Source organism: Humulus lupulus, chromosome 2 (genome assembly GCF_963169125.1).
Source record: "Humulus lupulus chromosome 2, drHumLupu1.1, whole genome shotgun sequence".
NCBI lineage: Eukaryota > Viridiplantae > Streptophyta > Magnoliopsida > Rosales > Cannabaceae > Humulus > Humulus lupulus.
The window spans coordinates 28,509,650-28,522,621 of record NC_084794.1 but is presented as its reverse complement, the minus strand read 5'-3'; the positions used below and the strand labels follow the sequence as shown (position 1 = coordinate 28,522,621).

The 12,972-nt window shown below is 30.6% G+C and overlaps 1 protein-coding gene and 1 long non-coding RNA gene across 3 annotated transcripts; one reads left to right on the top strand and one right to left on the bottom strand.

Annotated features, from left to right (window-relative positions):
- Positions 1–4,445: 4,445 nt before the first annotated feature.
- Positions 4,446–8,572, top strand: LOC133817573 (probable beta-1,3-galactosyltransferase 2). 2 transcript variants are annotated; one of them, XM_062250120.1, is made up of 11 exons: positions 4,446–4,884; positions 5,758–5,854; positions 5,984–6,048; positions 6,145–6,362; positions 6,469–6,532; positions 6,777–6,849; positions 6,967–7,087; positions 7,267–7,354; positions 7,445–7,570; positions 7,661–7,770; positions 8,072–8,572. In XM_062250120.1, the coding sequence occupies exons 1-11, from the start codon at positions 4,775–4,777 to the stop codon at positions 8,218–8,220; spliced, it is 1,221 nt and encodes a 406-aa protein (XP_062106104.1). In that variant the 5' UTR covers positions 4,446–4,774; the 3' UTR covers positions 8,221–8,572. The 2 variants fall into 2 exon arrangements, with proteins under 2 accessions (XP_062106104.1, XP_062106103.1); XM_062250119.1 differs by having other exon boundaries at positions 5,975–6,048.
- An 856-nt stretch (positions 8,573–9,428) lies between these two features.
- Positions 9,429–10,485, bottom strand: LOC133817572 (uncharacterized). Its single transcript, XR_009885588.1, has 2 exons — positions 9,945–10,485; positions 9,429–9,729 (listed from the first exon to the last, which is right to left on the bottom strand). It is a non-coding gene; the product is annotated as an uncharacterized LOC133817572 (long non-coding RNA).
- Positions 10,486–12,972: the final 2,487 nt, after the last annotated feature.

Sequence of the window (12,972 nt, the reverse complement as noted above, 5' to 3'; positions counted from 1 at the left end):
GTTCTACGTCTCTTTTATTATCTGACTGCTGGAACATGCGTAAGCATGCATACCACGTGATTGGGTTTATCAAAAGGACAAAGAAAGTACTATAGGGCTATATATACAGTGAGAGTTGTTATACAAATTTGTACATATTAACTACACAACACAGACTCTTCAATTTACAACGAAAGTGATAAAACTAACATTTTGAATTTTTCACGTACTAAATTTGGACGGTGTCACTGTTGTTGACATTCTCATCATTTTTCATTTTTGGTTTTTATATATGTATTAAATCTACAAGTTTGTATATATATCCGAAAAATGAAAAAAGAATATTGGTAGTACAACTTACCCTTTCAAATATATTCATTGTTTTCTTCCCTAAATAAAGCTTATTATAAAGTATTTGTAATTGTACTATATACATGTAATTAATTAACCTTAAAACTTAGCGTTCTAACTTTTGTAGAGAATAAATATATGGGATTTGGAAGAGTGGGTGTAAAAACATTATTAATTAAATAATTTTGAATATATGTAAAAAGAAATCGAATGAGAAAGGAACAAACACTAGCTAAGGCCGTCTTAAATAATAAGAAGGTGTCAGCAAAATCATAATCGATGACAAAATGGTCTACATCACACAATCGCCAAGACTATAAAGTACGTACGTATATTAAAAATTAAGAACAACAACATGTTATCAATTTTTAAAAGTTTTTTTTTGACAAAACTAATCCATCGTGACCATTACCAAACACAATTAATTAAGGGACCATCTTGACAAAGACTTCTTTCAATTTTAATCATCACATCATTATATATATTACCACTATTTTAAAAAAACCTTCATATCATATACAATGGTTTTTTCTTAATTAAACAGCAATTTTAATCCAAATTAAAATTTTATTACATTTAAAATATATATTTAGTCATAATTATAATAATAAAAAGATTTGGATAAAGAATATATTATTTATTTTGTAATAAATATTCTTAACTACAAATTTTCGTAATTATATAATCACTAAGTAAAAATAACTTGCAATGCATATTTGTTTAGTTTTAAAGTTATAAATATGTTTATTCAAACATGTATTTATTTTTATTATTTTTAATTATTATATAAATTTTAAATAAATAAATAATATCATATAAATAAATAAATATGTTTAATATAATGTATGACATACATGTATTAAAAAATTAAGGCAAAACATTATTGTCTGTAATTTTAATAAAAATCGGTTCACTTTTTTTTTCAATATATAATAAAATGAATTAATAATCTCTACATATATCACATGTAAATACAACATTGATATAAATATATATTTACATGATATATATATATTACAATAATATTTAAAAAGAAATTAATAATATAATAAAATAAAAATAGACAAAGTTATAGTGTAGAGTAGTATACATGCATCAACTGTTTTTAGTTTCTAATGTAACTCGCAATGTCCTTTGGTGAATTTGATGAAGAAAAGAGCTCCAGTCATTTGATAAAAATAAATTATCACACAAATTTATAAGATAAAAAATGATATGTATGACTTTATTATTTTAAAAAAATTATGATTTAATTATTTAAATTATCATAAAATATCTTTAAAATATCATATTTTAATTAATTAATTAATCTTTGTTTAAGTTTATGTTTATTCTCATTTTTTAATTTTGCAGTAACAACAAGAGATTATATATTATATGTTTAATATAATATTAATATTATATATGGATTTTAAATTTAAGTTTCTTCCTAGTTTTTTTTTAAAAAGTTTGTTTCTAGTTGATAGTAGATTATATTATGTTATATGTTTAATATAATATTATTATAATATCTGAAGTTTAAGTTTAATTAAATTTTATTTAAGTTATAAATCATATGGTTTTTATTATTTTTAAATAATTGTCATTGTAAAATATCTTATTTTAATTTGTTTAATTGTTTATTTATTTAATTTGATTTAAATTTAAATCATGTTTAAAATTTACCGTTAACTATAAAAATATTTTGTTATATATACAAATATTTTGTTAAAGTTAACTAAAAAATAAAAACAAATGCTTAAAACTAGTAATTTCTATTATCTACACATTTATTATATAAAAGAGATATATATATATATATATGATAATATTTTTTTAGTTAAAAATTCTTTATTTTCAATTACACAAGGTATTTGTATATTGCGACTACTAAAGTAATATTTTTACTTTTTTTTTGTAGTCATTAAACATATCTATATACTTTTGGAGAGTGCCACTATTGTTACGACTTTCTAACTAGTATAGTTTTTTGATCGATAAGATTAATTCTTATTATCATTTTTTGTGTCGACATACGCCTATCGATTTTTAAAATATCTTAAATATAATACTATATATTGATATCAATAAATATTTTTTTTGTTAACAGAATTAACATAAATATTATAGTGACGCTTCAACTTCAAATGGAAAACTAATCACAAATATCTCTATATAAAATTTTGTTTAAAGAACAAAATTTGCTCATCATATGAAATCATATAGAATCTTTTGCTTTAAATCTTAGCTCATTATTTGATTATACTTGATATTTTTGTTTAAATATATATTAGTATAAATGGATATTTCAACATCCAAATAGTATGGTTTTGAAGTCTTTGGTCAAATAAGGTAGGAGACTTCATTTGCTAATTGAAAAGCGAACTCAAGAAAATTAATTAATGGGCATCTTGGTGGGTTAGTAATAATTATATATTGATATATATAACATCATATATATGCAGTAGTGGTGCACTAAATATTAAACCATCAAAACTCATCAAGTCCTATTGTTTAATGACTTTACATAGTTGGCCAGGGTGGGTTTGCTTTTGACAAATATGAATGCAATGGAGAAGACTTCTTTGAGAATAAAACAAATTAATTATGAAAAAAATCCAATATAATATTGTAGATCAATTGTCAAAATCATATTTACTTACGTGGGGTTTGTTTATCTACCAAAATCAAGCTGGCTTCAATTTTTTATTTTTTGCATAAATAAATAATAATTAGAGAGTACATAAAAGTATTTGGAAATTTACCATTCTGCAAGAATGACCTCATTAACAAATTACAGTTTTTTTTTTCCTTTTTTCATAGAGCTAATTAATTCACTTTTTTTTTTTTACAATCTGGCCAGTTGGAAGGCTTGGATTTTTCGTATATTACACAAGTAATTAATTAGAGAGTGAATTATGTTAACAACAAGCCCTTTGAAAGGACGACAATGATTCATGTTTTGAGGTCCAGACATTATAATGCAGTGTGAGTTGTTCAAAACATATTGAATTGGCAATTTGAGATATGCAATGTTATATTAATATTGTGTCTAATAATTAAGCACAATATTTTGCATTTCTTTCTCATCCATGGCTATGGATTGGTCTTAAATTAGTTTTGTGTATATATACTGGACAATTTGTGTACATGAGTTTTACTTTAAGTTCTATTGTTGGAGCTCTTAGTACTTTTTGATACAGTTTTCGATGTGATTTTTTTATGACCGTATTTATTGTTGTTATTTAGAGCATCTTGTAAATTTTCAGAAAATTCTGAATAGTTTACGGTATCGAAAACTAGGTTTAAACACGTTACTTTCCACACGCATAAAAAAAATTAGTTATGCGTGCAGTAACATGTTTGAACACTATAAAAATTAATTACAATATACATAATTATAAAAAAATTACGCCAAAAATTATTCAGAAGTCAAGAACACTAAAAATTCCACTTTAAAAATAAAACTCTATATAAAAATTCTCATATATATATATATATAATTCACCGTAACTTTCAAAAGCAATTAATGTCAACTGCATACATAAATATATATAAATATAAATATATATACTCTTAGAAGAAAAATTAAAATAAAATTTAGAATTTGTCCACTAAAGAATATCATTGTCAACCATTATTACATCATTGGATTTTATCGAAATGACTTGCAATTTGTTTTTCATCTCTTACAGCTTTTGTCCATAGTTTTAGTAAATACATACATATGCACAGTAATAAAAATGGTACGGGTTTCAAATTTTAACCAGTTTACTCTACTCTCCTCTACTCTAGTCTTCTTAACTCTTTTTGATTAATTAGTATTAATTTTGGTTATGAATGAACTTAAATACCCACCTCCAGAATAGTTGGAAAAAGAAAGGTTGAACACATGGCACAAGTTCAAGGCTGGTGTGGTACAAATTATCCATGTGACTATCATTGATGAGAACATGGTCTCTTCCCAACTTAGAAGACCCAAAAGATTAAAAATTCAGAAAAAGGGGACATTGTTCGCAAGGGGTGTTTATGTCTCTTCAGGAAATGTTAGTGAATTTAATAAGGAAGGTCTGACAAGGACAGTTTGGTAATTTAGTTGTAAGAAGTGAGCGGTTAAAGAGTCCTCTCACTTCTGTTCGGAGTCTCTTGCCTGCAAAGAAGAGTTTCTTCTAGTGAGAGAAATTGTAGAGAGAGAGAGAGAAATACAAGGATAAAGAAAGGAACAAAACTGCAACTTTGAGAAAGAAAAAAACAAATACCTGAGAGCTATATACCTTAATATGTTTCTGATTATCTATACCTTCAATTTTGTTTAGGAGCTCACTTTCAAAATTGGGTCATTTTTTTTTCTTGGCCTAATCTGATTCTGGGGCTATACAATTTGGTCATGTTTTTCTGAATTGTATATGGGTTTTTGTTGAAAAATTATTTGACTTTGGAGCTAGAAGTGAATTTTAGGAAGAAGATGTCTTGGAAAAGCAGAGGAGAGAAGCCTTCAGGGAGCATCATACCTCAAAAATGGGCTCTTTTTCTATGTTTAGGCAGCTTCTGTGCTGGAATGCTCTTCACCAATAGGTATGAATATGTTCTTAGTTCTCTTGCTTCTAATTTATTCATATTATTAGCATGTGATCATCTGTGGGTTTTGGTTCTTGGGTTGATTGGAAATTTGGAAATGGATTGAAGCTTTGTTGACTACACTGTTGAAGTCAATTAACGAAAAACTTGTGAATTATCTTTCTTTTCTAAGATCTAATTTTTCATGATCGTTATTTAATTCTATCGATATTTTAATTTGTGCCTCAATTTTTTAGTGCATGGCACCTTTTTTTTTGTTATGCCGGAAAATTTGGAATTTTTGATGGGTTTTCATTTATGGGATTTTTCTGTTCTAACATATGAATTCAGGGCCCTTTTTATTACTGCTTGTTAAGAACACTGCTCTAGTCTTGATGTCTGTGCCCAATTCTGCAAACTCAATCCACATTTATTTGATGGATTTTTGTTACTATATTCCATGTACCTTATTTATCTCAGTTTAAGGTCGTAACATGAATTTTGATTACTTGGGTTTTGGACTGTGAATCTATGTTGCTGTTGATCATTAAAGGGAAAAACCCTTCTGACATATTTTGGAGTCTTGATTCAGACTCTACTTACCAGAACCACCAAAGTCCTCATTAAAATGGTCTCTCTCTCTCTCTCCTTTTTGATATAGTACGTCGTTTTGTAAAGTAACTGGTTTTAGAAGTTTTAAATTTGAGTCATATTTTATTGTTGTCTGACCACTTTTCACTTTTATTGTCAAACTTTTGCTTTCATGATTTTATGAGATAGTTGTCTTGAAAATCACTGTTAAAAGTTTGAACTTGTCTAACTGATGTTGTTGAGAAATGCACTTTTTTAGTTTGTGTAATATATATAACGATGTTTTGGCATTTAAATTAGGATGTGGAACGTTCCTGAAACTAAAGATATTACAAGAACAACTTCAATGGAAGCTGAAAAACTAAAACTAGTCTCCGAGGGTTGTGGTCCAAAATCTGTGAGTATCTCACACCTTCACATATTCTTACCTTTAATACTTCTTCCATGATTCTCATAAAAAAGCTTGTCCTTTTTTCTTTTGGCTTTTGTTTCATTGGTCTGATTTGTGTGGTTTTAGTTGCTTCAGAAGGAGGTAAGACGCGACCCAAAAGACATTTATGGGGAGGTTTTTAAGACTCAGAATGCAATACAGTAAGTCACACTGATGGATCGACCTTAGATATTCTTTTCAACTTTGTTTAAAAGTGAAAGCAATGGAGCTTAATATCATGGAATGCTTCCCTGCAGAACGTTGGATAAGACCATTTCAAATTTAGAGATGGAGTTAGCTGCAGCAAGAGCTGCACAAGAATCCATACGCAGCGGTGCTCCCTTATCGGACAACTTAAAAAAGACTGGCTCATCTGGGAGTGGGAAGAGAAAATATCTTATGGTTGTTGGTATTAACACTGCTTTTAGTAGCCGGAAAAGAAGAGATTCAGTTCGAGCTACATGGATGCCACAAGGTTTACAAAATTTCTTTCATCAATCTAGCTTATCTGTAGGCCATACTTATGCTATGTTACTTGTGTAAATCTGTCATCTGATCTTTCTGACAAACATGTAAAATAGGCGAGAAAAGAAAGAGGCTTGAGGAGGAGAAGGGCATTATCATTCGATTTGTCATTGGTCATAGGTGAGTGATTAATAGTCGAGCAATCAGAACTAAAGGCGGTAGCCATAATGTGATTTTATCTCTTTCTTGGTGATTATATTTCGCTGAGGGGGTGATTCATTTCCATTTGGACAGCCCTTTGAGTTCCTACTCTGCCATTTAATGAAACTCCTATACAAAATTCATCTGTTCTTCAATTCAGTTGTTCTTTTGACAGATTTTCACTTGATTAATTTTGTAAATTTTTCTTTTTCTCCACATTTAGTGCCACATCAGGGGGTATTCTAGACAGAGCTGTTGAAGCAGAGGACAAGAAACATGGAGATATTCTAAGACTGGTAAATTTTATTCTTCTTCTATATTGTACCCTTGGTGCAACACATATTGTCAATTCAGTTTGGTATTTTTTTTTTCAATAAACTCATAAAGGAAAATATTTACAATGTTATGAGCAGGACCACGTTGAAGGTTACCTTGAATTGTCTGGCAAGACAAAAATATATTTTGCTACTGCTGCTGCTTTGTGGGATGCTGATTTTTATGTCAAAGTTGATGATGACGTACATGTAAATATAGGTGAGTCTTCGTCTTTATTTTTACTTTACAAGACATGTAAAGCTTATGCTGATTCACATTCTCAAATATAAATTTCGTATAGTACCACGAGTATAAGTTGCCATGTAAAAGTTTACCATTGAATTGATTTGTTTGTAATATCTGTCACACTAAGTCTATCTCCTTTAATATTTTCTTAGCAACGCTTGGAGAAACGCTAGTCAGACATCGGTCGAAACCACGGGTGTACATTGGATGCATGAAATCTGGTCCAGTCCTTGCACAAAAGTGAGGGGAATTTTCTCATAGTTGTGTTCTTTTTCTTATGAATAAGAAAAGTTTCATTAACTCAGAACCTTATTTTTTACTGTCACTCAGGGGAGTGAGATACCATGAACCTGAATACTGGAAATTTGGCGAAAATGGAAACAAGTATTTCCGTCATGCCACCGGACAGCTATACGCCATTTCAAGAGATTTGGCTCAGTATATATCAATAAACCAGTAAGCTTATTTAAGATCTATTATTTGAAATTTGTAGAAAACAATTATTAAGAGTTTGGCCCTTAAAAACATTTTGACTATATTTTCCAGGCATGTCCTGCATAAGTATGCTAATGAGGATGTCTCTTTGGGATCTTGGTTCATCGGACTTGACGTGGAACATATTGATGATCGAAGATTATGTTGTGGTACTCCACCTGGTAAGTCATCCATCTCTTTCAAAATCACAACCATTAATGCAGTTTTTTAAAGATGACATTAAAAGCTATGACTGGCATAGAAACTGAAGTTACTGTGCTTATGGTTAAATCATGACAATATAACAAACAACCAGAGCTAAGTGATGGGAAGAAATAGGTTAAAACACCAAATGAAAAAGTGGTAAATGGTAAACTATCAAATTTAAACACTACGTGTAATACCACCACGCTTTATAACTATGCAGTCTTCTTTTGCCTGAAAGATTTCTTTCACTAATAATGTTGACTATGTTGGCTGTAGACTGTGAATGGAAGGCCCAAGCAGGAAACATCTGCGTTGCCTCATTTGATTGGACCTGCAGCGGGATATGTAGGTCAGCCGACCGGATCAAAGAAGTCCACAGGCGATGCGGAGAGGGTGAGAATGCTTTGTGGAGTGCTTCATTCTAAGCGGCAGCTCTTTCAGTTCCTCCAGCCTCAGGAAGGATTTTCGAGCTCCTAGTACAAAAGCATACACACGTATTTTTGACTTTTTTTTTAATTTTTTATCTTTTTAGTTGGGGTATAGTAAAATTGTACCATCACATATAGAGAGGGAGAGTGAGAGAGAGGGAGAAATGTGCTAAATGGGATGGGACCACCTCCATTTTAGTATAGGAGAATGGCCATTGTAACAGCCCAAAATGGAAGCAGAGCTAGAGGCTGACAACCACAATTCTTTGAGGCTTGAAGAGCCAATTTGTAAGTTACAGTTCTATTATGGCTTATCAAGTGCTTAATAAATACACATATTTGTGGGGGACTCCTACTGCCTTTGTTTATTTCTTTTTCGTTTTCTTTTGGGACTGGTATCATCTATATCTTTATGATGGAAGCATTCTTTTGTATTGAAATCTCTCTTTCTCCATTTATTACATGGCATAAGGAATCTGACTCTGTCACAGCGCCATGTTTAGATGCAGAAAGCACACAGAACCACCCTGCAGGCATCACTATTTAATGCTCATACTCTATTTGAACTTTGTGATTTTGGTAAGAGATGCCCTGAAATATAAAGAAATTTTGATACAGTATACAGACATGGCTAATAAGCCAACAGTAAAATCACGGAGGACAATATTTAACTAGTCATACCTCTATTTGGTTTTTGGCTCTATTTCTCTCTCTCTCTCTTTGGGCCACTAGTGTAGTGTTATAAATACAAAGCGACAACCTTTGAAGGAAATTCCGTACAAGTTAGCTGAGATTTGACTAGTTTAATACATTCATTTATTTATATTGTTACATGGAAAAGTAATCACTCTGGCAGAGAAAATGTTTGGTGCTGATTTTTTAATAATTTGTTCAATGCATAAATGAAAAAGAAAACATTTTCTTATTCTCAAATTTAACGTTTTGAAGTTCATGCGTTTCTCCCAACCAATATGAAAAGAATATACATATATGTGTATATATATAGATATATGTATGCATGTATTTGTTGTTTAATGTTAGGGAACCTTTTCTTTTTCATTGTCAAATCCAAGTTTCAACACCATTTTCTGTGGAGATAGGTATGTTGTGTTTTTCACTCGACAGCTCATATAATAAAGTTTTAGTACAATATAAACGAAGGGAAAATGGAAAAAGAAACACAAAGAAGATGAGCAAAACGTGTATAGCTACATAGCCAGAAACTAAACTTGTTAAAAGAACAAAACAAACACCATGTACATTATAAGTATTACATATATAACTTGGTATATTTTTAATGCATTACAGCTTGGTTTACAATGGCTCAATCTGTACTGTAATCTTTCTTAATATCAAGTCACTTCAGAAAAATAAAATAAAAAAGAGTACACAATACAATATTGTTATGCTCTAACAAACGGAGCATAGTGACCTCGAGGCAACTCAACAACCCATGCTACGTGAGTCAAAAGAACCAAAAACCAGACCTCTTCTTTGGCTCAATGTCTGAAATGTACAATACTATGATTTACGTACAGATTTTTATATGAAACAACAGAAAAACAGGTCATGAATTTCAAGTGACATATGCTTTTGGCTACAGTAAACTAAGGTAAGAAAACTTAGCTCTGAAACATGAGAAGTAATAATTAAAGAAACAACAAAAACAGTGATAAAACATGAATCTTCTCAAAGTAAATAAGGAAAAAAAAAGATGTTACCTTGTAGATGAGGGTGATGGGGACATGGAAAGAGAATGAGTAGAGAAGAACAGTGGCACGTGATATTGGCACGGCTCAATCAAAAAGCAGAACTCAATCAGTTTCTGAACTCGACTTTCTTATTGAACCGGACCAATATCCCGTTAAACTGATCCATTCACCTTCTACATATCTATACATATATATATATATATACATGGCAAAAAGATTAAGGAGAAAACAACAACAAAAGGTAACGTTACAAAAAAATCAAATACGGGTCATGATGAAAAGAAAGAACAACGTTGTTATATGAGAAGAGAACACTGCTGCAACTGCTAGTAACCTTGAAAACTTGCACATACAGTTATCTGTTATATATATATATGTATATATAAGAGGTGGTATGTAAATGTATGTATGTATGTATGTGTATGAGTAAATATATATACATATATGAATTTTGAATGAACTGACAGAGATAACAAGAGTGAAGAAGGGTAGCTATAAGTGGGAGAGGCCATTGGGCGAAGAGTAGTACATATAATAACAGAGACAGAGAGAGAAAGTGAGGAGAGAGAGAGTGAATGTCCTTTGAATTGAAGAGGGTGATAGTAATAACCAATAACATGAGAGAGAGAGAGAGAGCTGGTGTGAGGGTGTGGTAGCATTGAAGAAGGTTGCATTAAAGATTTCAACTACCAAACGACAAAGGAAGTTGGGGAACATTAATTCAACAAGGTACAAGAATCGTGAAAGAGCTGCTCACGGGGACAAATCTGGAGCTTTTAATGTCGTATTAATTTTTATGGATTTGGATATTTATCAAAAATAATATGAATACATATATGATAACATCACGGCATGGAGGAAGATCATGAGAGATCTCTCAGCTTAATTAATTCTTCTCTTCTTCAAAAAATTTCTTTGAATTGAAGCATTTATTTATCAAAACAAAACTCAGAGTAACTTTCTACAACTTATTATTCTTTGTTTTTGAGTCTTTTGGTAATTGGTTTGGTATGGTATGGTATGGTACCCTTTGCCTTCTTCCTAGGTTCACTGCTTCAAACTATAGCCTCTTTCACTCTTATTATCATTTCTTTCTCCAACTACCACTCCATTTTTTCTTTCTTTTGAATAAATAGTACCCTAAAAAAACAATCTTGTTTGCCGGCAATTCTTTTGGAAATAAAGCTCATTCCTTTTAAAATCTCAACATTTATATTTTTCATTTATGATAACGTCAATCTCTCTAACCTGGTCAAATCTTGGCTAAAAGACTTGACTATTACTCTGAGTAGTTAGTCTTTACTCATGTGTCTCCATTTTTTCTTTCTTTCTCCAACTTTTTGGATAACAAAAATGAGAAGAAACTAAATAGTTTTATTCTATAACTTAGATTTGAAATAAAGTACTTTAGCCTTATTTTGAATCAACAAAAAGTTTTATACATATAAGAAGAAGAATATAAAATATTTGGTTATTGTGTAAGAGGAAAAACCTTAAAGCTAATTATGAACAAGTTGTGCAGTCTTATAATAAGAAGAGGTATTTTATGTGTGAGTAATTGTCATAACAAATTTCTTACCTGCCATACCAATAAATAGAGTTGTAGAGAGAAAAAAGCATCATCATAATTTTTGGCATGCTTGAGTAATTAAGGAAAAGATTCTTCTTGCTACTTCTGTGACCTACGTACGTACACATTCTTTCCATGCCCTTTACTTATTATTTCTTCTCACATCACATTACCCAAAAACTCCAAAATTCTCTATCTCTTTATTATTATTATTATTAATTAATGGCCCAAATAGACACTACTTTGCCTAAACAATGTGCAAAGTGATTACTTAACTTATTAACTAAACATCATTTACTCAGCAAAATTATGTTAAGTTTTATGGAATATTTATTTTGGAAAAATTACACATATCACTATAATTTTTTTTTAAAAATTGAAAAATACAGAATTTTAAAAAAATTATAAAAATACGGATAATTGTTTGAAGCAATTCTTTTTTTTTTAGGGTAAGGCAAAGTTTCATTCGAGAAGAACAAGAACAATGTCTATTACAATAGCTCACGAATAAGTCAAAATAGCAAATCATTCTCCAAAATGGCAAGCAAGCGGCATCAAGGCCAAATGACAGACAAACCAAGACATACAAGTCATTCATAGTCGCAGTCATTAAGAAGTATTATACTACCATAGATAGTAGATAAAAAGAAAAACTAAAGAGACTTACCCTCAAATCCCTAACAAGGGGAAGGGGAAGACCAAAATTGGCACAAACAACATAAATAAAAACATCAAAAGACAAAACTAAATAAAACAACATCAACACTAAACAAGCAAAACTCACACATAGAGGTACTAGATCTATGCATAAGCGACACCACACATCACCAAAACCAACCAGAACGAAGCCACATCAACTCCCATAGCGGTCACCCCATTCTTGAAGTAAGACAAAGCCAGCAACTAAAAACCACCGTTGAAGCCACTAAACAAGCCTCCACACCTTTAATATTTGAGCCACTGTCGAAAATAGAGGATAAACATAGTGTCACCTTAAAATATTTGTCGGAGTTAGGTAAATCCAGAAAACGTCACGTTATTGCAGTGAAGCACCTCATATGGTAGGAATGTTCTTTAGGTCTAAGCACCACTAAGCCCAAGGAGGGATTGATGGCAATCCGGCCATTAGGGGCCAAAATGAAGCTTTGAGGAATAGCACTTGGCGGCTAGGGTATTCTTCAGAGAGAAAACGATCAGTTTGTAACAGTTCTGCAATCGACTGTTACAATTTTCTATTTAGTCTATAAATGTTGTTTACAAAATCATAACATATGATTACAAACTTATAAATTTTAGTTACAAATTTGTAAATTTTGCTTACAAAAAAAATCCTCTGCATTTACAATTATGCCATTTTATATTTTGTAATTTTGTACTAATTTGGTATTTTTAGTATTTTTGTGAATTTGCCTTTATTTATTTGTGGTTTCACAACTAACATGTGAATGTTTAATATCACAAAGTATT

Excerpts from the sequence above, each read along its gene's own strand:
- LOC133817573 (XM_062250119.1), top strand. The coding sequence starts at position 4,775 with ATGTCTTGGAAAAGCAGAGGAGAGAAGCCTTCAGGGAGCATCATACCT. Across the intron at positions 6,850-6,966 it reads ATGGAGATATTCTAAGACTG|GACCACGTTGAAGGTTACCT; the intron begins GTAAATTTTATT and ends TGTTATGAGCAG. Across the intron at positions 7,355-7,444 it reads GGTCCAGTCCTTGCACAAAA|GGGAGTGAGATACCATGAAC; the intron begins GTGAGGGGAATT and ends ACTGTCACTCAG.